At 45.2% G+C, this 26750-nt stretch overlaps 1 protein-coding gene across 3 annotated transcripts; it reads left to right on the forward strand.

The window, feature by feature from the left end:
- The first annotated feature begins 425 nt into the window (after positions 1 to 425).
- Positions 426 to 26510, forward strand: VGLL3 (vestigial like family member 3). Of its 3 annotated transcripts, none has more exons than XM_040056529.2 (4): positions 426 to 518; positions 9611 to 9866; positions 15016 to 15519; positions 21852 to 26510. In XM_040056529.2, exons 1-4 carry the CDS (start codon positions 426 to 428, stop codon positions 21893 to 21895), a joined length of 897 nt encoding a protein of 298 aa, XP_039912463.1. In that variant the 3' UTR covers positions 21896 to 26510. The 3 variants fall into 3 exon arrangements, with proteins under 3 accessions (XP_039912463.1, XP_039912465.2, XP_039912464.1); XM_040056531.2 differs by having other exon boundaries at positions 9614 to 9866; XM_040056530.2 differs by lacking the exon at positions 426 to 518 and adding an exon at positions 698 to 754.
- The last annotated feature ends 240 nt before the right edge of the window (positions 26511 to 26750 follow it).

Consider the following 26750-nt stretch of genomic DNA (forward strand, 5'->3'; position numbering starts at 1 on the left):
GGGGAGCTGAAGAGCGGCCGACGCAGGTGACACCTCCTCCACCTCCCAAAAAACGCTCCCCGGGGCAGCCGGGAGGCCCGGGGCCGCGCTCCGGGAGCCCGCCGCCGTTGTTGTCCGCGGGGCGCTCTGAGCTGCGGGCGGGGCCGGGCAGGTGCTGCGCGCCCGCGGAGCGGCCGGGCGGGCGGGGCGCGGAGCCGTCCCCGCCCCCGCGGCGCCGCCGCCGCCGCCGCGGCCGCCGGGGCTCCCCGCGCAGCCCCGCCGCGCTATAAGTGCGGGCGCGGGGCGCGGCGGCCGCCGAAGATGCGCCGGCAGCCGGGGCCGAGCGGCGCCTGGCCGCGGCCGCCCCGCGCCGGGGAGCGGGAGCAGCAGCAGAAGGAGGAAGAAGAGGAAGGGGGAGACGGCGGTGGCGCGGGGCGGCCGCGGCCATGAGCTGCTCGGACGTGGCCATGCAGCAGCCCGCCCCGGCGGCGTGCGGGGCGCCCCGCTATATGGCCGCGCCCGCGGCGGGCTGCGCGCAGGTGAGCCGCGGGGAGGGCAGGGCCGCTCCCGGGGCCGCGGTGCGGAGGACTGGGAGGTGCGGGGGCTTTTGGGGGAGTCCTTCTCCCTTGCCTCCCTCGGCGGGTGCATGGCGCATCGCTGGCTGTGCCCTGGGCGGAGACCTCCGCCCCGGCCAGCCCGCGATGCGCTCCGCAGCCCCCGGCCTGATTTGGAGATGCGGGGAGCTGCCGAGGGTGCCCTGGAGCAACAGAGCCTGGTAAGACCTTTCCTGACAAGAGAAAAAGAATTCTCCCCCGGTTTCTTGTATCTGGCGGGTGGATGTCGGCTTGCTCAGCTGGCGTGGGGCAGGAGGAAAAACTTATTTCCTTACTCCTCTGCCCCTCCTGTCCGCCGTCGTGCCTTACTTGATGACAGTGCCCGCTCGCCCGGTTTGCGGGCGCGGAGCAGCGCCTTCGCCCCGCGGGCGCGGACACGGGCACGGGCGGAACCTCCGTGGGAGGGGAGGGGAACCCGCGCTGCTCCCCGCGGACGGGGCGCGCCGCACCCCGCCGCTCGGCCCGACACTCCTGGAAGATCGTCTGCGGAGAGTTTCCAGCTGTATTTGGTGATCAGATGTATTTTATTTATTTATTAATTTTTTTAAAAGTGAATCAGGAAATTCTTATCAGGCTGACAGCATTTTTAGACTATGCAGTGCGTGGGTGAAGTGGGACTAATATTGACTTGGCCCTAATGTAGTCATCTGAGAATACATTTTTTGGTTGTTGCTGCATTCCATAAGGTTTTATCATTATTATCCGTGAAGATTGTTTTCTCCGTACATGGGAAGTGACCCCTAGTATCAACTTGCCTGGGAGACACGACTATGGGCTAAGACATTAAAATTCCGATCGTGCGTTGCTGGTTTTTTCCTTTATTTTTGGGAGACTGAGCCCATTTGCAGAAATGATACCCTGGTGAACTTGTCCAGGTTGCTCGTGTTGTCCGCTCTGAATGCGAGCTCTGGAAAACTTGTGAGTTCTGCCTCTTGCCGAGTGCCTTTGCTATTATTTCTTCTCTCTTCTTGGTCAGAGCTTGCAAGAGCTTTCGTCTATGCAGTAATTTTACTTACGAAGTTTGTATTTGGATAGCTGGGGCTCCAGTTCATACCTTGTGTGATTTGGAGGGAAAACGAATAAATTATCACCAACAGCCTGATTCTCTGACTGAGAGACTTAGAAGTACAAAACTGCAATTGAAACTCTGCTGAGCTTTCAGATGTTTAACTCTGGAAGTGGTTGTCTGTGTTTCTCTTCCGTATCTGTAGAACACGTAGTATGGGGAAATCTGTTAAATGACTGTGTCACGTTCAAGTGCAAGTGCTTTTTATTTTTAAGCATAAGTGTGAGATTTCTTCCTCATCCAAAAGCAGGTCCATATATAAAGTGTTCCAGGGACACCCTAATGAACACTGAAGTTTCTTGACATTTTATTTTAAACAGAGTTCTTGTGAGTTACACTGTTTAACAAGTAGAGGTAGATAAGCAAGGCAAGCAGCGTAGCTAGCTCCGATGAGCCAATACAGCTCTTGAGTCTTGGCTGGCACCATATTCTACATTTCCACCTAGAAGCTTTCTAAACATGGCTATCCTACGTGTTATTGACAGTTTAATTTAATTAATCCTGGTTGCACTGGTTTTCCTGACACACTTGGAGCTGAGGGGGTCTTCACAAGCTACTTGGATGCCAGACTGAAAAGCTGAGCTGTTGTTGCTGAAGAAAGTGTTGCAGCCTTTACTTCCAACAGCTGCTGACTTAGGGTGGTTTATGTATTTGCTCTGAATCCCATGTTCTCTAAATTAAAAAAAAAAAAAAGTAAACATAGAATGCACTCCTTATGCATCAGGATTTATTGTTTGGGTAACAAACGACATTTTGCAAGTCTCTGTCCCTTCAGAATTGTCCTGTCAGAGCTGCTTCATCAACTGGTAGAGAACGTAATGAAAAAAGATGAAGGATCTGTTGCCAGGTTTTTGGTTCTTACACATGTGTTCAACATGTAAAAAGCTCCTGCACTCTTTGTGAGGATGATGACCATTTTAAAGAACATTCCTCTTTGCTGGCATTAAAACTGTGGTTTAAAAATAACAGTGAGGGAAGATGAATTAGTGGGATATCTTAAAAATAAGTCTCTGCATTAGAGATGGTAAAATGGAGCTCACTCTTAAAATATCCAAGGACTCCACCACGGCATTTTTCAGTGGTATTGTACTACACTGCTGCCTTTCAGTTTTTTTTCTGAGACAGAAAGCTCTTCCATGCTCTGCTGCTATTGGTTTCCCTTTTCTTCTCACGGCAAGGAGATGTAGGTGTGTTACTCCAACCAAAGCCTGTGCATCTCCACAGGTGTTTGTAGCAAAGGCATCTCAAATGTGTGATTAGTTATGCCAGCTTTGGACATCAGTTCTGTTTGCTTTAAAGAGCTGAGCAGCCTTCGAGCTGTGGAGCTGCCATTGCAGGCTCAAGTTTGGGGTCTCTCTGGAGAGCCAAAAGTGTCGTGTTTCTGTGGGTCAGGGGCAGTTCGAATGGTTGTCTCTCTCTCCTTTTTTTTTTTTTTTTTTAATGGGAAGTCTTAGGCTGCTTTTAAACGATGGACTAGTGTGCACATGGGTTGTGCAGAAGTCTTGTAGCTTTAGGGGGTGGTCCATTGTGCCTTCTTAAAGCTTCCCCACACTAAAGTTATTCCTGCATTTCTGTGTCTTTATTTTTTCCTCCCTTAAAATCAGACCAGAATCGATTTCTGCCTTGCACAGAAGGGCAGAATTTCTGGAAACGTAGCTTTCACCATTCCTTAGCCAGGAAAGGACTTGCTGGCAAATTAATTTAGGTGGTGGGGTTTTTTGTTTGTTTTGTTTTTTGTTTTTTTTTTTTTTTTTCATTTTAAAGCCCTTAATGGACCGAAGCCTGAATTCCTCTTGAATGTTAGCAGGGGTGGAGGCTTAGCACCTTAGATCTTTGAGATTGCTCAAGTCCAGGGTGCTTGCTGGAAGGAAGTAAGCGAAACATGGATGCATACATGCTCATATGGTGCCAGAATGAACCGATGAGAGTGGGGTGTGGCCCTAATTTTATGGATAAATTGGGATTTCCATACTTGGTTGCCAGAATACGGAGTGAGTGTGTGCCGGTGTCAGGATACGAATGTGTTTCTGTGTCTGGTGGGGAGCTGCACAGGCGTGAGGGTAAAAACCCTGCAGACTGGCAAAATTAAAATGCTCTTTGCTGTCCACTTTGCAGCTGTGATAGTGAGCTTTGGCTTTCCGAAGGGTTGGGTGAGGAATGGGTGTCACGGAATTCGGAGAGGCTTTGGAAACACGTAAGTAGTTGGAGCAGAATCCCATTGTATTCCCGGCACGCGGGGACGGCTTGTCGTGTCACGTTGGGCTGGGCACAGCCCCTGCAGGGCTGGGGCTCAGGTAGGACTCGCCCTGGCTCACTAACACACCAGCTAAAGACCTTTGGAATGGGAAGTTACAGTAAATGGTAGTTTTGGAATCTCTCCATGGTATGTAGAGGCAAGCCAACATCTAAGCCAACACCGTCCTCGCTAAATCAAGTCTTGCATAAGGAGTTGTGATATGCTCAAGTCAGAGTTTCTGCTGGCAGTGCTGTAGACAGACTTTGTCCAGATAAGGCCTTGTCTTCATTAGCAATTTAGATCACTAACTCGGCTCTTCCTTCCAAACTAGCAGAGTTGCGGACAAGGACAGGTCACATTTGATCCTGTGTCAGCTGGCTGTGGCTAAACCCCAATTGACATACTGTAACTTGTTTTTTTCAGTGAAATTCTTTGAATCACGTGCCCCCAGCTTTTGAGGATGGGCTTATTGTACTGCTTATGCTGCGTGGCAGTCTGCCGTGTCTAACGGCAGGTAGCAGCTGAGCGTGGCTTCACGATCAATTTTTTGCATTTCAGTTTCTTTCTCAAGGCTTTTCCTTTGCTGTTTGCTCTGCTAACTTCTCTGGAAGCTATATAACCTATATAACTCATCTGCTCTCAGATTTATGGGATGTAAAACCTGGGTTAAGTCTTGCCCTGTGTGTGAGGTTTTGTTTGGTTCAATCCCATGAGACATCACTGATTTATAAAGTTTGGCTCGCTTTACTCTGTCATTCTGACTGGGACCAAATTCTATTTAATCTTCCTCTAGCTACATAAAATTAGACCTTTAAACTTTAAGGGTACACCTCTGTTTACATGTACAGCAAAAGGTGTATAAATTCATTCTTTTCTCAACACTTCCTTCCATCAGCAGAGCGTAGCAAGACCTGTAGGCTCTACCTCTACAAATCCAGCGGCTCAGCTAAAAAAACAAGCTCTCACCTTGCTCATTTGTGTGGGTAGAAGTTATTGTTTCATATTTTTAGGGCAGTGCCATAAATACATCTTTAAGGCCCAGCATTCAATGCCCTGATTGCTTGGAGTTGTCTTCTTCCTTGAATGCTTTCTGTGTTATCAGTAGGAGCCTGCTTGGCAGACAGCTCCACAAATGGAGGACTGTCTGAGCCTTTGCCTCGAGTTTGTTGCTGGAATTCCTTCTCAGAAGCTTATGTCAAATGACAGCCTTTTTCTCAGGATAGGGTCATATAGTGTTTCCTCAGCGTAGTTATTCTTTATTTTTGGTTCCTGTTCTTTTTCTCATAATGGAAAATCTGTAACAGGTGGCCACAGGCACATCAGACTTTCATGCTTGGGAGTGTAAAGGACCATATGCTGTGTGGTGGCATGTATGGAGATAATAAATTGTAGGAAAAGGCAACCAGTTTATATGAAAAGTAAGAGCTGGTCTGAATTTTTGATTCAAACTTGGCTAAAGTAAAACCTTCTCTGTTCTCAAAGTATGGTTGCTTTATTTTTGTTGTTGTTTTGCTGGCTACTAACTGGTTTCTGCTGGAAGTGAATTTTTTTGATTTGCAAAGAGGAACGTTCTGACATTTTTACCAGACACTCTGGGTGAGACCCAGGACCCTTGAAGTCAGCTGGACTTTTGCCACAGGCTTTAATGTGGCCAACATTTTGCTGCATGAGAACCATTTTGCTTGGTTCTGGGTAGGGTATGTCAGAAAATAATAGGGATCTTCAAGGCGAGTATTTTGTGTGAGATTTTGGACTAAATGTTTTCTTGGTCTAAAAGTGCTCAGGAAGACAGGAGTGTTTAGAATAAACTTTATTTTTAATATTTCCATATCAGCAGTGATATGCTGTTGACCTTCCGTTTCCTTTTGTTGTACGACGTGAAGTGAAAGGTTTAAGTTTTCTTTGGAATTGCCTATTTGTGAATATATGAAATAAGGATAAGATAATGTTGGTTGAAGCTGAATTCAGCCTGGGCTGTACAGAACTATTTACCCAGAGATTGTGCCACTTCAGCCTTGAACTAGGGTCTGCTATCTGAGGGATATAGACACTGAATTTTCCAGTTTTCTACTTAAATCCTGTATTCTGAATTTAAATTCTGTATTCTGTATCTTGGCCAGAAGAGAAGATTTTGGGTGTTTGTTTTGTTTTGCTTTGTTTCTCAGAGGCTGCTTAATATCAGTCTGTAGTGTAAGGAGGGGAGAGGTGTATTTCATGAATATATTAAAGTACTGAACACACTGACAAGAGATAACACCGTGTTTGGTCAGAAAATATCCTTTGTAAAGATCTTACAGATGCAGTTGGCTGCTTAAATATATGCTAGAACTGTTCAAATGAAAAAGTACAAGTGACACTGGACTAGCTGAGGTTAGTTGCTATAAACCTACCCTGGCGTTTGTGGGGTTTCTTTTTTGTTTTTGTTCACTCACACCCCATGATTGTGGGACAATTCATTTAGCAGCTGATGATCTCGCATAGTTTTCCACTCACACAACTGCAGTCAAAAATACTGTGAGAAGGTTACTGATTGTCAGAACAAAATTAGGGAATTTATGTGCAAACAGGGTGTATTAGGTGAGTTGGGGGGAAAAAGCCCTCCCATTATCAAAGGATGTATACAATGGAAAGGATGTATATACATTGCATACAGGGAAAACTTGTTGAGTCACTTTCTCTCACTGTAGCATCTTATTTAAAGAGTTTTGCAATTACAGGCTGATCATTTCTTCCTGAAATTCAAACTAATTAGATCTGTGTCTGATCACGGGCTTGGCTGCTTTGAAAAATCTTTTCATTTAGTACTCTCATCCTTTGCAAACAACTCACTGCAAACCACAACTCTGCACTGTAAATAACTTCAATCCACACATAAGGTCTTGTTCTTGACCATCAGTCCTTCTGTGTGGGTTTTTAACATTAAAAAAAAGGTCAGATTTGGTGGTTTTGAAAGGAGCGAGTGCTCAGAGCACCTTGTAATGACTGCCCGTGGACTGGAGGGGAGGGAAGAGAGTCGAAATGGAAAACGAATTAGATTCTTAAGCTGTGGAAGGGGGAACATTCCTGCGCAGAGAAGCGACTCTGGAGATAAGTTTTAATTTCCTGAGCTGCAGTCCCTGTATAGGAACATTGAAAGACTTCCTTCCTGATCACCAAGTCAAGCCAGGGGCTGTATTAGCGGTGTGTGTCTGTCTGTAATTGCGTGCCTGTGTCTGCATTTGCATAACTGCGGCATCAGTGCGAGCACCTGTAGGGATGGGAGTCAGCTTTGAACGTGCGCTGCCTGTGTTCAAGGTCTGACATGTAACAGACCTGTTTAGGTTTCTCTAACGGGTCTCTTTCATTCTTCATCTCTACTTAAAAAACAAAGCCCAGCCGAAACCAAAAATGAAAAAAGCACGCTCCGCAGCCACTTGTCCTGCATTTTTGAGAGGATCTGAGTTGTGGTGCAGCTTCAGGAATGGCCAAGTCACCGAGGTAGATGCGTTGCAGACTTCCAGTGCACGTGTCTCCGTGTGTGCAGTGTTGCTAGAACTGTTGCTGTCATACTGAAGTCTCAGTGGTCCATGATTACTCAGGCTAAACCATGGAGCTCACTTTGAGGGATATCCTATTAAACATTTGGGTAGCAAATATTAGGAGGCCTTTCCTGAGACGTTTGTTTGTTTACAGAAGTCATAAAGCACTTCCAAAAAAAGTGTCGGTTACCCCAAATTCTGAATTTGCAAAAATATGTTTACAGCCTCAGACTGTTTCATTTAGCAATTCAAGTTTCTAGTAAAACTGCTTTGTTTCGCTGTTTCCGTACTTTTGTTTGTGTTACTTATTTTTATAAATGAATCCCAGCGGTTCTCCCATAAGTCTGGGTGATACCGTGCTAAACCGAGCCACAGTATAACTTGCTTTGTAAAGCACAGATTTACTGGAATTCCAGGCCATTGCCTGGATATCCCCAACTGAAGTAAAATTCCGTACGTCCCTCACTGCAGTTTGTGCAACAGCATGTGAATTAATGGTATCACTGAGCTGTTTCACATTTATCACTTAACCCACTGGAATGTCAGATACGTCACTTAAGTTGCTGCGAGCTTTAAGTATAATAGGTATTAATTCCACTTGTCAATAGCTCTTTCTTACAGTTATTTTTTAAAATAACCGTTCATAATTAAGACTTCGCCCCAGAGCATTTATTTTGTGCCATGTTTATTTTGTGGGAGAATTTGTTATCGGATTATATGATTTTAGAAAGCACCGGATTTAAACGTATCGATGGTACACAAGGTCAGAAAACAACTTTTGATAATTTTTAAATCGCACATATTTATGTATATTTATTTATGTATATTTAAAGCATATTTATTGTAAAAATGAAACTTTATAGACTGTGTAGTTGTTTAACTTTTTCTGTAGAGCTACTTTGGAAAAAGGGTAAAAAAGCCATAAACTTAAAGAGATTCTGATGGCGCTAGAGTGTTGCCAAGCAAACCATTAAAGATAAGTCCAACTGTAATTCTATAGGAATGCTATGAAATACTTCTGCATATGGACTGTAGTTGTTTTTGGGTTCCTGAAAGTGCTTGTGTGTAAAGTCAGCTGTGGAAATCGCTAGCTAAAAGTTATGATTCCTGCAGCTTGACTGTTGTGGGGAGAGGTTTTTTTTGGTTGGTTTTTTTTTTCTGTGAAAACAGTTGTAAAGTGGAACATCTGAAAAATATGTTCCATGCAAAATGGATCTTCACACACATTTATTTTGACATTTAGGTTTGATTTGAGAGAGAGAGAGAGAGGAGATTCTGAAATAGCCATTCACAGATGGCTTGTGAGGGTTTTACTTTTTTATACACTTCTCTGTGTTTTTGGTTTGGGGTGGATTTTTCTGCATGTGTTTGCGGACTTGTCAATCCCCCTCTTCCCCCAGATCACATGTTGAACTTTTTATGACTTGATTTTTTCTCCTTTTTCCCAAAAACTGGTGTTAAAAAAAAATAAAAAGAATAAAGGAAAAGAAACTTCTCCCACCCCCAACCTCAAAACAACAACAAACCACCCCAAGCTAACCAGAAAACCAAGCTCTCAAACCCCTGACCAACCCCAAGGTATAACTTCCTGTGATAAAAATTCTGTCATCAGTGGGTGAAAATGTATGCATTTTTTGGCGTTTGATAATACAGTAGAAAATTTTTCAGGAAGCAGGAAACTCTCCCATCTTTACCAGCTTCAGCAGTAAGTTTGGGAAATCTGGAGGGCCCTTTATGCTCGGCTGGAGGAGTGTGCCTGGAGAAACCTGGGGCTTGCCCAGCTAGATGTGTGAAATGCAGATGCTGTGTATCTGGTCACCCTTCCACAGGGCTGGGCTTGACCTCTGTAGCCTTTATTGATGGAGTATCCTCTCCAGGTGGGAGTCAGGAGGGAATTGTTATAGCCAGTCTGCTTTCTTTTGAAAGTATTGAGTGAAAGCTGGTGCTGATAAATTGTGGTTGTGCAGCATGCCTGAGAAGCAGGTCCATCTGTGTGAGAGGAATAGAGACTCTTAAGTGGGCGCTGGTATTCTGTTCTTTGTGAAATGCCAGTGTGAAATATCCTGGTAGTCCAAATTTAATTACAAAATGAATATTCAGCGTATTCAGTTATTTTTTTGTTAAGGAAACCATATGGTGAGCTTCCACTGAATGCCATCGCTGATACATCTCTTGTTTGTTTTGTTTCTGATCCCAGAAGAAGTTAGCTGTGTACAACAAGATGCAGGAGTCTCTGGAAGTGACCCTTCCCAGCAAGCAAGAGGAGGATGAGAAAGACCAGCCTGCCGAGATGGAGTACCTGAACTCTCGCTGTGTCCTGTTCACTTACTTCCAGGGGGACATTGGTTCAGTGGTGGATGAACATTTCTCAAGAGCTCTGAGCCAAGCCAGTAGCTTCACTTCAGACACTGCCCTTCCCAAGAGCAAGGCAGGGCTGAATCCTTTGTGGAGAGGTAAGAGGGGGAAGGAACTTGCTCTCTGTGGTGTGGCTTACTCGGGCTGCGTTGCAGTAACACACATTGCATTGCAGCTGAAATTCTGCTTCTCTGTGGAAGTGGAAAAATCCCCCTCAAATCTCCAAGAACTGTGGTGCTTCTTGGGTTGAGTGATCTGAGGTGTTAAAGGGGGAGAGAGCTGCCAAAGGCATGGAAGGAGCAGGCATCTCCTGCTCCTGCCATATCCTGTCTCTGCCAGGGGCTGGGTGGGAGGGAGCAGAGCTCACATGGCTTCACAAATGTCTGCTGAGACGTTGGTGGTTTTTTTTTTTTTTTTTTAGCTCCAAGTGTGAAATTTGGCCTGTGAGGCAAGAGCAAAGCTGTTTGGGGTGCTGGCCTTGGACATAAAGGAAACCTATGCAGCCTTCTTGAGTGACTTTGCCAGGTGATCAGGATTTGTCCGCGGCCGCTTTCCAGGCGGGGAGGAGCCAGCGCAGGATGGAATAGGCTGGGGGCAAGCCCTGGCTCCTGTGGCTGCAGCCATGGGGTGTTTTCCATTGCAGCTTGCTTGTGGGAGAGGTGCAGATGATGTTATGGCTTGCTGGGTGTAAAATGGGCATGACATTACTCCGCTTCCAAGCAGGGAGCAGAAATGTGGTAGGTTCTGCGAGGCGTTTACTTGCTGTCCTATGCACATAAATGCCTATATATCTTATATGTATTGGTGTGACAAAGAGCAGATCTTGCCAGAGGCTCCAGGTAGCCTTTACAGACAAGGCTTCCAAATTGGAAAAAGCGTGCCAGTGAGATGCTGATGTTGGATGTGGCAGTCTGGGCTTTTTTTAAGCTACGCAGCTGCATTGTTTCTGATCACATCCTTATGTGGACTGGCACAGGGGTGCAAACTCAGCATGGTGAGTAATGGCCTTGCACTGGGTTGATGAGAGAGGTGCTGGTGGGATCTGAGCAGGAGCAGTGGTGTTCCTAATCAGCCAGGTGGAGTTGAGGCTGCACTGGTGAAAGCTGCAGGTACTAGAGAGAGATGGGTTATTTGGAAACAACTGTGAAGAGAAAAATAACACAGAAGGACTTGCTTTCCAGAAGGATGATGACAAATCCAAGGAAGTTTAAGCAAAGGTCAGCACAAGTGGCTGGGGAGCTAGAGGAATTTATGGCTTGAGCTGGGACCATTAACATTAATGGGAAATTTTCCGTTGACTAGACTAAGAGCAAGGTTGAACCTATGCTTACTAAAAAGGAGACTGGAGCATTTATAAATGGCCCAGACAGGCTATAAATGTCTTAGCAATGGGATAAGGGCAGTCCCCAGAGACTCCATGCCCACAGCAAGCCCACTTCAGCGAGCTTGGGGACATTCCGTGGGTGGCGTTGGCGTCTTCCCTTTGGCCACAGACACGCCCTGTTGTTTTTCCCTGTCCCCCCTCTGTGGTTTCACAGCCATCCTCAGAGGGCTCCTCAGGGGACATGGGTGGCCTGGTGTGAGGGTTCTCCAGCCGTGCTGCCTCCTGACCCCGTGTGCCCCGTGCCCTCAGTGGGGAATGGAGGTCGTCGTGTCCTGAACATCTTCCGGGAATAAAGTAAGGAGATACGCCCTGTGCCATCCCTGCACCTGCTGAAGGGGCCTGGAAATCCCCGGGGAGGCTGCTGGGAGCTGAGGGCATTTGCAGCTCCAGAGAAGAGAAGCTTTATCAGGCCCAAATGGGTCTCTGAAATACTGCTGCTTGAAAACAACGGGGAAGGACCGACAGTGACAGCTTGATCTTCAGGTTTATGCACAATATCAAAGATGCTCAGTTACAGCTCATGAATGTTTGTGTCCCATTACCTAAAGAAGTTAAAGTATGATTAGCTTCAAGTTCTTCCGTAAATAACCTTCATGGGTAATCAGAATTGCTGTCAATTTCTTACTCGGAGATGAATTAGAAAGAAAAAAGCTTTTCGCAATAGCTGTTTTGGGAGGTACAGGTTTCAGTGGAAAGTGTGTGAGCATGAACTGGCTCCTCAGCTCACTGCATTTTCTCCTTTGTCTGAAAGGAGGGATTAGCAATGGTTTTGATTTTTTTTTTCTTTTCTTTTTTTGGGTGTTCTGATGAAAATGCAAACTCTGATTTTATCATTAAGGTGATATTGCCGGGCAGGTTTTTTTGTTTTGTTTTGAGGAGGGATTTTGCTTGCATATAAAAATTAGAACCTGTTGTTCTGAAAAGAGCAAGTTTTCATCAATTATGCGTTGAAACTACTGAGCAGGTTAGGCTAAAATTATTTTGAAAACTGATTTTTTTAATAAAATACACAGGCTGCCTACAACAGGCTCGAGTAACGTGAATATTCAATTTTAGGTGTAATTGCCTGAAATCTTTTGTAGGTGCTAACGATACCTTGACACCAATGTTACTTTAATGGTATTTTTATCAACATGTTTTTCTGTGCTGGAAGTGTTGGGATGTTTTTCTATCTTACTTTCCTTTCCTCTTGCCTTAAGTGAGTGCTGATGTTGTGCTACAGAAAGCTCCATGCGTTGTCTCCTTTCCAGCGTGTGCATTTCTGGCGTGTTTCCAGTGTGTGTTGTGTACATTTGGGTTGCCCACCGTGAACGTTTGCATCAGCCGCAACTTTGTGGTCCCTGGGATGTTGCCTTGTCCCTGACTCCCTGTACTTAGGGTAGGAAATTGTGGTAACTCTAGTATCTTTCTTGGCAGACAGTTTTTTGTTAAACGCCTGCTGAAAGGCCATGGAAGCGCAGAGATTTATTTTTCTTTTTTTCTTTCCCGTGGGCAGTGTGGAAATGGCTGTTTCTCCCTGTTCCATAGAGGCCGGGTATCCCTGGGCACTCGGGGTGGGTGAAGTTTTCCTGCATGGTGATATGACCTGGCTGGAGCCTGTGTGTCCAGTGGCAGGACTGACCTTCCCCAGCGAGGCTGGCAGTGCTCAGTGGGGGCTGGCCCGTGACCGCGTCACGCAGCAGCGATGGCTTTGGGAAACCTGCGTGGGTTTGAAAAGTGGAGACGACCAAACACGTCTGCTGTGGCCTAGACCTCGTGCATGACTGGCAAAGCCAAGCTGTTATGCAATCTGGGATGAATTCGTGTTGGCAGATTCAGGGGTTTAAAGTGCTCTCTCTCCTGTTACTGAAGCTGTCCTGCAGATACTTTGTGGTTTTCTGTGCCTTTTTGAAGTGCAGTGCTTTGGATTTAGGGCTTTTCCATGCAGATAACAGCAAGACAGTTTTCAAAAACTTGATTGCAGAGGTTAGTTTTCCAGAATACTGGCAGAGCATTGTCCAGCTGTGCTCCTCTCTCAAGCAGTGTGGAAAACAACAGACTGGACATGAAGTTTGCTTCTTCTTCTGTCAGCCCTGCTGCCAACAGTATAAGCCATACACACTCTCCATCTCAGTGTAATCCCTTTTTACAGGGAATGGTTTACAAACACAGAACAATACCAATTTTGGAGGACTGCTGAGGCTTCTGTAATGTGCTCAAAGCTCTCTCCAGTCTTCAAGCATGAATTGCAATGGAAATACATTGCGAGAAACAACCCAACCTTTTGAAGAAACCCATGTTGAAGTGCAGGTTGTCAGAAAAGCTTGCAGTCTCTAAAGCATTTTGGCACAAAGTATCCTCTACGTTTGTCCGTGGTATGTTTGCAAAGTTTGTTTCCAATATCAGAAGTTAATCAGGCTCAATAAACTGCCTAAATCAAAGCCAATTCACGTGTGGAAAAGTATTTATGATTTTAATGGATTTTAAAACAGAGACATGAGTCCTAGTAATGCAGTCAGAAAACACTTTCAAGTTTTTTGCTTCCAAAATATTTTTGTATAAGCAAATTTCAGAGGTGGGTGCGCTTGAAGAATCTGTTCATTCTCAATGGTGTCTTCACCCAAGTCTCATTCCAGCTGCTTATTAAGTAAAGCAAAACAAAAGGTGATTTGAAATAAAATAAAAAACCTTACAAAAGTTATGAGGAACAGAGGATTCCTTGGCTCATCAAATATTAAACTTCCCTGGCTTTATTTCTCCATAGGCTATTTTTATGACCGTTCTTTCATCAGAGGTGAAGTTCTGTATTTTTATGTTTCCATCTTTGACAAAAAAAAAAAATCGTGTTGGAGCTGAGACATATTGCATGAAGCAGTACTAGCATGAGCTGGCAAGAGGATTGTGAGAATGGAGGAGCCAAGACTTTGCGAAACATCAAAAACACTAACTGCTCCTTCAAAAGAGGAATTTTTAGAATGTGATTTCATAATGCAGAGGTATTGGAATCCATTTAAATATAAGCTGCGCCCTAGCTGTAAGAAGCAGCAAGTCTTTCAGTTCTGACAGAAACCTCTTTGAGCTACATAGATGGTTCTGCTTGTAAGATCCTGTTGGGTAGAGGGTTATATATCGTGATATATTCTATAAAGGACTAACATAAGTTGTGTTAGATATGGTCTTTATCCCATCAAAGCATTCAATTCGTTTGAGAAAATCAGGTATTCTTTTAGCCAAATGTTTCCTGTTCTCCAGTGTGAGCCGGTTCTCTTTCCTCAGAAGCATTTGCAGCCACACCAGCTGCCTTTCTAAATGATGTGCTCTCATCTGGGCAGGAGTTAGCCTCTCCTCATAATTTCTGTACCAAGATCCTGAGAGAGCTCTGACTCTACAGCCTGAAGAGGAAAAATCTTGAGAGGATCTTATGTAAAAACCTGATGGGAGGGAATGAAGGTGGGGGAGGCAAGCTCCCTTCAGCAATGCTTGCTGACAGAGCAGGAGGCAATAGGCAGAGATTAGAAAACAGGAAATTCCATCTGAATACAAGAAAACTTTTTGTTTTGTTGGGGTTTTTAGGTTGGTTGTTGTTTTGGGGGATTTTTTTTTTTTTTTTTTTTTTTTTTTTTTTTTTTTGGAGAAACTGTGGAGTCTGGCGCTCACTCAAAATCTGACTTGACATGGTCCTGGACAACTGTTCCAGGTTGAGCAGGGGAATTGGACTAGACAATCCTCCTACCTCAAATGTCCTGTGATTCTGTATTTACCGAAGAAGCTCGAGTTCAGTGTTACAAACTGAACTTTGCAATGAGAGCAAACCGCTGTGGGGTTTTTGTCACGAAATGTGTCGTTCAGCTTCGGTCACACTTCACTTCTTTCCTCCCTACCAGAAAGCTCAGCAATTTCAAGCCAAAGGAGTGGTTTCCCGACCTCGTTTTGGACCAGCTCTTACCAGCCTCCTCCTCCAGCCTGCTTAAGCGGAGTGCACCCCGATTTCCCCGTGACTGCACCAGGCACCTTCCCGACCGCAGATCCCAGCGGCTGGCCGGGACACGGCCTTCACCAGACTGCCCCCCCTCCCGCCCCCGCCGCTTCTGAGTCCTGGCACTACCCTCTGGCGTCTCAGGTGAGCCCCCCGTACGCACACATGCACGACGTGTACGTGCACCGCCACCACCCTCACCCGCACGTGCACCACCACCACCACCCCAGCCCGCACCGCGACCCGCGCTACGGCTCCCTGCTGGTGCCGTCGGTGCGCGCCGCCAGGATCCCCGCTCCCCAGTGTGACGGGACAAAGGCAGACCCCGCCGCTGTCACCAGCGCTACCTCAGCCTGGCCTGGAGCCTTCCACGGGACGGTGGACATCGTGCCGAGTTTTGGGTTCGATACAGGTGAGGTGGCTCCGCTCGGTTTTGGTTTGTCGCTGTCTGTGGCTTGTTTGAGCAGGGACATGAAGCCGTGTCCTAATGTCCTAATGTATTTCCCTCCTGCGATTGCTCTCCCTGCCTTTTGCTGAGAGACCTTTATCTGCCTCGGTCCCGTTCAAGCCAGATGAGTAGTGACGTGCTCCGCACTTTTTGTTTGTTTCTTTTTTGTTTAAATCTTGTGGGACAGTATTAATTATGCTTCCATGGGGAAGTTCTCAGCTTGTTCAGCTAGTTCATATGCTTATTCACCAATATACAGATCCAATAAACCAATAACATGCAGTACATGAGGACTGCATCTTGAGGTGGAACAGCTCAGCATTTCCTTCCTGTTCTATCTTCCTTACCCATCCAGCTGTCACATGGAGAATAGAGGTGCTGATTGAGCTGTGCTTGGCATCAAACTAAACGTCTTCATGTAGGGTGTAGGCAGAGGTGTGTGAATTAAACTCATTTTACTGCAGGATCTGCAGTCTGAACTGCGGTGAACTCCATCTGTGAGCTTTGAGTGGCAGTCCCTTGTCTCAGCATCAGAAGCAGTCTGGCAGTCGTCAGGATTTGAAGTTTCTTGCAATCAGGTGACTGACAGTTCCCAGTGCATCCATCCTGGAGCTCGTAGGCCCCACGGAGGGCTCCTTTTTTGGTTTGATATTTATCTCACCAGCAGCAATCCTTGCAGATTGGTACTTCGTAAAGACAGTATGTTATCTGATTAAGGAAACACTAGGTTTGTATCTTTGTTCCCTTTTCCTTAAAGGGTCTATTTGTCTCCCTTTTTGACAGCTCTCTCTGACCTGTGAGAAGCATTGCTTTGCCTTGATCAGTGGGCAGGGGAACAAAGAATGGGTGGGGGAAAAAAGGCTGTTTCTTAAAGATGAAACACTGTGAACAAAATACAAATCTCTGTCTCTTTTAAAGCAACTGGGAACTAGTAATCTCTAAATACTGTGCCTCTTGATGTCTTGATGTCAATAGCACTACAAAAAAGCTTATCAGGATTCTTAACACTGGACCATTTATAGATAAATAGCATTTCCAGCTAAACCAATGATACAAGAATAATTCTATTTTATGCCTTTGGGTACAGAATGATAAATTAACCAGACTAGGATCTTGAGATTTTCCTTTGTGACAAATTCCATAAGGGGAGTGGGCTGCCTTCCCTGAAGCATGATCAGGCTGTCACTGCCACTGGTGTAAGGGACAAGCCCTCCTGGATGCAGCCCAGCAGTCCACCTGCAGAGCCCCTGGTATTTGGCTTTTTCCATCCTTTTGGGGATGGAACAGAGAACTGTGTAAGGAATTGTTAGTCATTAGAAACCACTGCCTGGCTTAGGGACAAGTCCAGCCTAGACTGTGAGTTGTTTTTCTCTTTAAGAGCAAGTACTTCAAAAACGACTGGGTCCTAGCACTGCCTTAGAAGAGAAATACAGCTTTGGCTTGGTGCTGCCTGCTCCTTGTGAAAATCCCTGTGGGGCATGGTTGGGTGCTAATTTTGTCAGGGTCCTGATTTGGCAGTGCCTTGCATGTCATTTGGTTGCTCAGTGTGGGAGGCAGTGGAAAAGGTCTGAACGGTTAACTTCTGACCCATGCTTGATTGTGTGGGTTTTAGTCTGTGAGTGCCTGTGGGGAAAAAGAAAGAGGGGAGATGGGTGACTGGTTTGAAGAAGCAGAGAATCTCAGCAGACCTGTGTCTCACTAGTTTGAGGCTATTCAAAAGGGTCATGCACTGAAACACAACAGCAAAGCCTTATTAAGCAGCGCCAGTTTTGGAAACAAAGGTGCAGGCAATGAAACACAGCAAGTAGTGGGAGCCTGTGACATTACAATTATTGGCTCTCTTCCCCTGCACACTCCTCTCTCCTGTGCTTTCCAGGCAGAGGCTTGCTGCGGAGGACAGGAAGGCTGAGCTCCCTTTTCAGCCTTGCCTGCAGCTTGTGCAGTTGAGACAAATGCTTTGGTTAGAGGCGCTCGAGGCGTGGAGAGAAGAGGGACTTTAATTCCCTCAGGGTTTTGTGTGCACATCCAGCAGTGTCATCCCAGGGAAGGTGTGGGGAAAGGAGGGGGTTGCTCGAGTACCACATGAAGTCACATGCAGCACTTGCTTCATGTGCACTCCAGGGAAAGCAGATTATACTGGATAAATCTCCACATTGCACATTACATTACGATTTTATTATATTTACCTCTAATGTCAAACAGCTATCTCAACAGAGAGGCTGCAAACTCAAGGGCAGGGAAGAGTGAAATGGCTTTTAGTGATATAAAGTGCTTTCTCCAGACTAGGGTAAGGCCATAGTGGCAAGAATGTGTCAGTTCTGAAAGTGTTTGCTCGTATATCCCTGGAGAAAATAACCTGTGGAGCTGTCAATATATCAGGCTCCATGGGCTTCAGGTGATTTGTGTTAAAAAAGTTCACTTGGTCTATACCTGGGAATTGCCTTTTGGAGTCCTTCACTTCCAATCTGATTCTCCCTCTTACCATGGGTCACATTTCTTCTGCTACTGCCACATGCGCTTACAGGAACACTTGCAGAACTCCTCACACTGAATTACGTGGAATGATAGCGCCGGGATCAGGGCAGGCTGGCTGTGATCTTACCCTCCTCCAGCTACATTGTTGCATCTCTGCCATGCCAAGCCAAATACTCCATCTCATGAATGGATGGTGCTGAATCACTTCAGCGGTTAAGAGGAGGGTCCCGCTGCATGCACGGTGTAGTTTGGGAATTTATGTTTCAGAACACATTGTGTGGGACATCAGCACGGCGCTGACAAACTACTGGTCTGTCTTGCACATCTGTTTGAACTTACATGGCCATGTTTTAGGGGATGAAGAAGGATTTAGCTACCTGATTGCCATTAAATGTGGCTTAATCCTCACATTGTAGGCTGCAAATTATTAAGCCTTCTAGAAGCTTCTCTATCAGTCCAAGTGCAATCAGAGAAAATGCTGGTCCCCATCAGGAGCTATTAAAACCTGCTAGGTTTGTGTCTGCTGCTGTGTAGTGTCTTTCCAGAGCGCATAAGCTACAGTGCTCAGTGGAAGAGTACATTTCATGGCAAGCATGGATATAAACACCTTGGAATAAGCACAGATTGTTTGGACTCATGGCTAAGTTCCCTGCCCTCCTGGTGTCAAGCAAAGCGAGGTCGGGCTGTCACCAGCGCTGCCTGTGGCTCAGGGCTGCGACCGTCACCCAGTGTCACCACTGCTCGTGCTGGCGGTGCGCAAGCCACGTCCAGCACCTGAAATCAGGGCTTGAGGAGGCCAGTTTCTGCTGTGCTGGTGGTTACAGCCATCCGTGCTTCCCTTGGGAGCAGGGTGGGTGTGTCCTCCACCGCAGGCCCTTCAGGTGAGCAGTGGGATTTGGCTGTGCTGCAGGCAGCCCCTGGGATGGGAGCAGAGTGACTCGCCTTGCTGCTGCAGAGCCTAGGAGGATATCCTGTCCTGCTGCGGGACAGATGTGCTGGAGGAGGCTCCCTGCAGCCCCAGCACACTGAAAGCAGAGCAGGACTTTGGCACGAGTGATGCTGCAAGCCTATTAAAATTGAGGTGCACGTTCTTTATCCTGTAAAGTTACGCACATTGAGGGGAATAACAAATTCTGGTGAATTAGTCAGCATCCTTTAGTCCCGGTTTACTGTGGAAAATCCGCTTTTGGAAATGTCCGTATGTCAGTGTGATGCATTGAATTTGGAGTTTGAGGGGCCAGACCAATCCCTTCTTTACGTTTGTCTCTGTTCACACACATCCCACAAGTTTGTCACAACTCATTCAGTTTGCCACACTTGATGCTCCCACAGAACCTGCATAGTGTTTGTGTTGCAATTAGCTCCAATTAGCTCTTGTGTTGATGTCTCAGGGAAGGGGAATTTTGCTGGAGTGGCAGTGCTGGGTCATGCAGTGCAAGTGAGGATTTCCTTGCTAAAAGGAAAGTCCTGCAGCACTTGCACTGCAAGTGAAAGCTCTGGGCGAGTGGCAGGCCTTGGATTCTGTATTAGGACTGCAGATGGCCTTGCCTTGAAGGAGTTAGGAATATAATGAGGAAAAGGCATGGAAAGTGTTGCACATTCAGTTCTGTAAACAGGACAACTTTGGTTTTTTGGATTGTTTTCTCTTGCTGTTTAGAGTCCATAGCTACACCTTTAACCTCCTTGTTACAGTTATTTGTGTCTTGCAAAGACACCTGCCTAGGAAGGTGCCTCCTCAGCTAGTTATTCACTTCCTACCATTTGCTACTGTCAGGTGGAAGATCTCTTAAACACGTGTGTGTGTCATTTTTTTAAGCTGCCAGGAGCCATATAACCTGTTCCCCTTCTTAAAGGCTTCCATGGCCTCTGGTGTCCTTTATTGGTCCACTGGTGAACTTAAATGACTTCTTTATGCTCTGAAAGGTTTCTGCTGTCTGACTACTTCTTTTTTTTTTAAAAAAAGTTTTTTTGGTTTTGTTTCCTTTGTTTGTTTGTTTGGGGGGGGGGCTCATCTTTTTTTAAAAAAAATTGGAAGCAGCAGGGGAAAAATAGCCCCAAATTGTCATCACTAAGTTTGAGAAGGCTTTGAAGGGAACTAACAGCAGTTCATTATGACTGTCTGTATATGATGCTGCCAGGGAAACAAACAGCTCTTAAGAAACAAGGAGACATCTTCATTGAATAAAGAGCCTCTGAACATGTTTTTATAGGCGTGCTCTAGCTGAGGGATATCCCAGTTTTTCCAGTCTGAAGAAACAGGTACAAGTGCGTGTGAAATGGAGCAGAAAGCACTAAACAGGGTTTGGGGTGCCACACCCCCAGGCTCTGCTTTCCCTGTCTCTTCACTGCTGGACACAGGAGTGTTTGTACCCTGTTTGGGAATCCTCACATGGACAGAGCCATGTGCTCTCATCTTTTATGTGAGTGCTAATTGCTTTGCAGCTCAGCTCTGAAACGTTGATCATCATTAAATATTTAGCTGTTTGTACTCTTAAAGCAAGGAGGTAGCTGTCAGATCTGAACCCCTCCCACGCCTGCTGGGCTTTCTGAGAACTTAGGGGTCTTCCTTTATATTCACTGTGTGATTGAGTTTGGAAGTGAGATCCATGCCTAGCACGTGCATCTGTCAATTTTCACAGGTTAAACATCAAATGAACACAGAGCTCTGGTGGTTGCGACATCACAGATCTGGGGTTGCACCTGTTTACATTAGTGGTGAAATTAACCTTAAATTCTTAGCAAGTCAGGTGCCTTGGTACATTGCATAGCAGGAATGATGATATACAGTGGGAAATTACCTTCATTTCATGAAATGTGATTTACTTGCCTCAAAACATCAAAGGACGGGTTTTAAATCGTTTAGATGTGAGTGCCTTGCTGCCTCTGAAAATACGTGCCTGCATCTCTGTCCTTTACTTTCCCTATAAATGAGCGAGAATGTATCTTCTTTGGGTAACTTAATCTGCCCCCGCCCTTCTATTGTCTGGATTTGAGGTTTATGCCCTGTTAGGTGTGAATCTGGAGATTGGATCCCTCTGGAGCAGAGAAATCCCAGATTGTAACGCAGGTTCCAAGTCTATAATGCTAAAGCCACAACATAGCACCACATTTATTAGACAGTCCTCACTTTTTTACAAAGGAAAATGTTAGAGGAACTCATAACAAATGCAAGCTGAAAACCATTAATTCTTCCCATGTGGAAGCACTAGCCATTCTTGGCTGAAAACCTTGCACTCTGTAGGTGAAATTATTTGGGGTTTTGTTTTTGTTTTTGTTTTTTTTTTTTTGACTGCTGCAGGAACATTTTCCCTCTCTCCTCTGTGAGGTGAAATCTACGGGAACTGTGAAATCCTGAAGTGTCCCAGGCATTTTCTAGGGGAGCTGGTGTCTGTGGCTGGACCCTGCCTGGCAGTATTGCTGTGCTGCACACTGGATAATTGATGCAGACCTTTATGGAGGTGTTTTTCACTCTGTGCTGTGCTCCACATTAGCTCAAACCAAAGAAGTGCATCCAGGAATTTTATCACCGTTTTTGAAATGCTTGAGCTAGAATCAAACTTCAATATGGTTTAATTTTACCCCTGATAAATGAAAAAATTTGGAGCTGTAACAGCTGTTGCTAACAAGTCCTTTAAATTGTTAAATTGTGGTTTGATTTTTTTTTTGATTTTTTTTTTCCATTTTTCTTTCTTTTTTTAATCAAAACTTGTTTATCTTTACTTCAGTTGCTTGAGGAGGGGGAAGGAAAAACCCATCGAATTTATTAATTTAATTAATAATTATTAGTATTAATCCTTTTCCTTTTCTCTTCCACAATGTAGGTCTACAGAATCAGGACAAGAGCAAGGAAACTGCTTGGTTCTGAAGTGCAGAGAAATTAAGACCAGCTAGAGCTGGAGTGGACAGAGCTGGGCGGGTGATACAGCAGTGGTTGACTCCTTCTACGTGGAGCAAAGGACACACACGTGAAGATGAAGAGCCAACTATTCTGGTTTTGCTATTGAGCCTTTTATTTGTAAGGCTGTTTATGGGTCCCACAGTGTTGGGGAAAAAGCCAGAAACCTAACTTTTCTTTCTTTCCTCATCTGAGCCTGCTGCAGCTGGGCAACCTAACTCTCTTCTGCTCCTTTAACAGTGTTTCGTTTTGTTCAGCTTGATATTTTTATGAACAGTCTCAATGGTCAGGAAAAAGACTCTCCCTTGACTACAGTGCGCCTTCTTTCAGGAATACAGTATTTTGTAGCTCTTTGTGCATCTATTTTTGTAGAAGTACAGAAAGTTTGGGTAAGGATTGATGGGCTATTTTAGGATGACATATTTTTTTAAAAAAAATTGTAAAATTGTTAAGTTCTGTTTAAAGAACTTGCTCTCAGAGAAGCACTGGCAAAAATGTATAAAATGCTATTTTTAGATGTCTGTGATGTGTTTGTGCATTTTGGGTTTTTTTGTTTGTTACCTCAAATGTCTAGCTTTCTTTTCTTTTTAAAGAGCTAAACTCCTTTGTTTCCACATTACTAGATTCTGATGTTTTTGTCCTTTTGTTCTAGCTTAAGCAAGTATAAAATTCGCACCTGAAATTTCAGCCAAATATTTTTTCCTGGTGTTAGATTGTAGTGAAAGTGTTTTTGTTTTTCTTGCTTCTAAAGGTGGCTTTGTGCTGTGCTGATTGTCAGAAGCTCACAAACACCTTTAGCATGGAGCAAAGCTTGAGGTTACAGCAACTGCATTTCCAACCCATCCATTCTTTCAAAATGGACCAAATACTCTGAAATCAGACACGAATATGGGCCTCACCTATGATCCATTGAAGCTGTTGAACACAGTTCCCTGTGGGTGATGTTTCAGGCCCTCGTAGTGTTCATAAATATCGGTACAATCTTACAGGCAGGACTTTCAGCTAAGCCATTTCGAGGTGGTAACTTATAACATCAATATTCAGGGGAAAAAAAAAAAAGAAAATAAAAAAATCCAGGTTTATAAAAATGTGTGGCTTGTGGAAACAAGAGATTTTCAAGCGGCCTGCTCCGTGTGCTGAGCAGCTCCAGGAAAGCACCACGCTTCCCAACTGCTGTTGACTCGAGGATGTGCTTGCCTGGCCTGGCCGTGCTGCGGGGCTCGCGGGACCCCAGCTGCGGCGCTGCGGTTTCGTAAGCGCCTGCACACGCCGGGGCTTGGGGCAGCAGCGTGGCCACGTGGAGCCTCAGCCCTCTGCTTGGGAAACCCCCCTGGCCTCGTGCAATAAAGGCTTTGGTTGGAGCCAAGGTGAGCAAATCCGGAGTACGGGCTGCGACGTCGCTGTGGGCTGGAGCTGGGTCAGTCCCCCATCCCTTTGGGGCTCCAGCGAGTGTCAGCAGGTGCTTAGATGGGACTGAGGGCAGCCCAGCATCAGGACCTGGGTTGCTGGGTCCTGGCTGCTGCTTGGAGATGTTGCCTTTCTGCTCTGTGCACCCAGGGTCTCTCTTGTAATATTTCTCACGTCTCTTACAATGCAGTGTAGTTCTGTCACCACTGCTCTCAGTCATCCCTGTTTGAAAGGCACGCCGGCCGAGTGGAAAAACCAAGATATAAACACATGGCTGAGATAAGAAAGAGTTTAATTTTAAGGCACTGAGAGTTGTAAATGTAGTTTTGTCAGGTGGAGAACACATGGGTCTGTGTGTGAAAGGGGAGTGGGGGGGGGCGTTGGGAAGTGCATGCCACTCCGAGCTTTCCTGCACTGCTGCTTCCCTCCAGGCTTTTTGAACTTGATCCTATGAGGTGTTGAGCGCTCTCCCTTGTCAAGGGAGAGGGCTTGACATGCTGGCATGGAGGCATTAGGATTATATCACAATTTGGCAAGACCCTTAAGTCTCTACCTTGCTGATTTGAAGTTTGAGACAGCATATAAATGCTGAATGGACTATACTTAAATATTGCTTTGAAGTAATAAGGTTGTAGTCTCCATGTTGGGATGATGAATTAAATGTGGTGGGGTTTTTTTCCTCATCTTTGTAGTCCATCAGTATTTCTTGCTCTCAATAAATTTTAGTCTCATGACAGTTCTCTATATTATTGCTGCTCTGGTGGAGCTAGCTCCTCAATTTGTCAATAAATTCATAATGCAGTGGGAAAATGTTATGGGAGGGAATGGAGTACCAGCTGCCACAGTTCACTTTCTTACCAGGACAGTACAGTTCAGGAAATATCTCAAGAAAAGGAGTTCTGACTTAGGAATGTTGACAGTATTAGAAATACTGGGAGGAAAAAAAAAATTCTAAGCTTTTGTTTTGTTTTGTTTTCCCCCCCTGGACTTGGCAGAGGTGGAAATCAAAGAGACAGTGTGTCCTCTTTGAACTTCAGGGATGGAGAGTTTGGGTGGCAGGGGAAGCAAAAGAAACAGCAGCGTTTCTTTTTGAGATGTGTTTGACTTTCTGAAATAGTTAAAAGCCTAACAAGAGCAGTCTGCTCACTGCCTTCCCTTTCACAAGCTCACACTATGAGGGATCTCCTCAGGTTCCCTGTAGATGTCAAAGCAAAATGGGACAGGAACGAAACAGTACCATGGTTTGCACTGGAATTTCTTTCTGGATTGTATCACTGCCCTGTTGGTTGGTGGGGATGAAGAAGTGGGGAAGCTGTTGCCTCTCCCACCTTCAGGACTACTGTTCTGCACCCAGTTTCTGCTGCTGAACCTGAGCTGGTGGAACTTCTGCAAACTCTGAGTGACGAGTGCCAATAAAACCCTGCTGTTGGCTGTAGCCATTCAGGCCCCAATCCTTCGACCTTGAAAGTGAAATAAATTCTTCTTTCCCCCTCAGTCACTAATTGTCCCTTGTGCTAACAAGTGAGAAAGGAAAAGCCTGAGTGCATAGCAGTAGCCCAGCTCCTGTGTTCTACAGTTTGAGGGATAGAAAAGGAAGAAGGGAACTCCCACCCTTCCCTGTGACAAACTTTTAAGTTAAATTCAGCAGATTTTCTTCTCTCCCTCTTTCCCATACACGCACCCTTCCACACACGCACAGAAGTGCTTATGAGAAGCAGATGCTGCCATGGCTTTGCTCTTGGAAGAGGAGGGGAGCGCTCAGTGGTGGGGAATCGATGGCAGCGAGAAGGAGCAGAAAGGTTGAGGCTGCTCGTGTTTCTGCAGATAGGAAAAAAAAAAACATGAAATCAGGTCACAGATAAGTTGTGTGTCTTAATGCATTACTGAAGGAGTTGTTTCATTCTTTTTACGTGTGGTGTGTTCTGATGCTGTCCCAAGAAAGTGGATGATTCATTTTGAGAGGGTTATAAAACATGTTGTACTCTGTCACTGTTTCTGGGAGAACATAGGGAAATTATTGTTTTATTTCAAGAAACTCAAAATACTGACCTCCTTAAAGTTGTCCAGGATTTTATTTTATTCCCGTTACTGTTGAGAAATCTGACATAAATTTTTATGTCTTAATTTGAAGACTGGAAGGGTTCAAGTTGTCCACCAGTTTTTGAGAGGCAGGTGCCAGTTTATCCCAATGGCCCATTTTCATCCCTGCAAGAAAAAGGAACAGTGCAGCTACTGACTGCCCAGAGGACTGGATTTCTGGAGAGCAGAATAAGCTGCACTTGGCAATAGTAATGTGGACTCCATTCTGATTCCTTCCCTCACCAGACACACAAGTTCAGGTGGTCCTCAGTGAATGGCAATTTTGTCTCAATCATCCACGCCTGCATCAAAACACTTTTGAGAACAGATCTTTCATCAGGGCCTTCAGAGAGGGAGGGGAAGGTCTCATTTCTCCTAATCTGCCCTTAGGATTGACTTACCTCACCCAGCTTTTCTGCTTCCAGGCTGTTTCATATGTCTTGCTGTCCCCCTCCCACAATTCTTCATGTGTATGGATATATTTCTCTACAAATTTATTTATACACATTCACGTGTAGCTAAACCTGGTTCCCTCTGTTCCACTCTCATGCCTCAAATGCATGTCCTTTGTGAATGAAGTGAATGACTTCATCAAATCTCATCTGAGATGGAAAATGTAGGCATTTTATTGCATTCTCTGTTAACTCAGGAGTGAATTTTTTCCCTACCTATTAAAAAAAAAAACAAACCCAACAAAACGAAAACACATTAAAATACCCCTTTCAAATCACCTGATATGTATCTGTAAAGATGATTGTGAAATCAGCAGTTGTGTAAAGAGGTGCAATATCTTGCCTTTCAGCAGACAAGCCTATCTCTGAATATGATTATTTTAATTAATTTCAGGTACAAGCTTTTGCTCCATATCAATGGACCAGCAACATATATATTTCCTTATAAACAATTTAGAAGTATATATATTTTTCAAGTGAAATTCTCGGTTTTAGTATGTCAGCCTTTGAGCTTCTAAAGGGTATTTGGATGATAAATATTGTTTGCATGTGGGTTTTTTAAAAAAAAGTTGATGCATGTTGTTTGGAACTACAATCTCATGTAAAGCGGGAAAGTATTTAAAAATAAATACGGCTTTTACATATCAGCCCTATGGGCACAATCTGAGAGTTGTGGTGCAGGAATATGCCTCTTTAAAAAGAAAGGTTCTCTTGCCTGAGCAAGTTCGAAATCCAGGAGAGGCAGGAGTGGTCTTGGAAAGGTTGAGCTGCTGGAGCTGAGAGCAGAGATGATCCTCTCCAGAATTGCATGAGCATGCTGAGCAGTCACTGCTCAATATACTAATGTAGGCTGTGTTAGCAGGTTTGTACTTAGGGGGTGAGCTGGT

The sequence above is a fragment of the Hirundo rustica genome, chromosome 2, assembly GCF_015227805.2.
Source record: "Hirundo rustica isolate bHirRus1 chromosome 2, bHirRus1.pri.v3, whole genome shotgun sequence".
Lineage (NCBI taxonomy): Eukaryota > Metazoa > Chordata > Aves > Passeriformes > Hirundinidae > Hirundo > Hirundo rustica.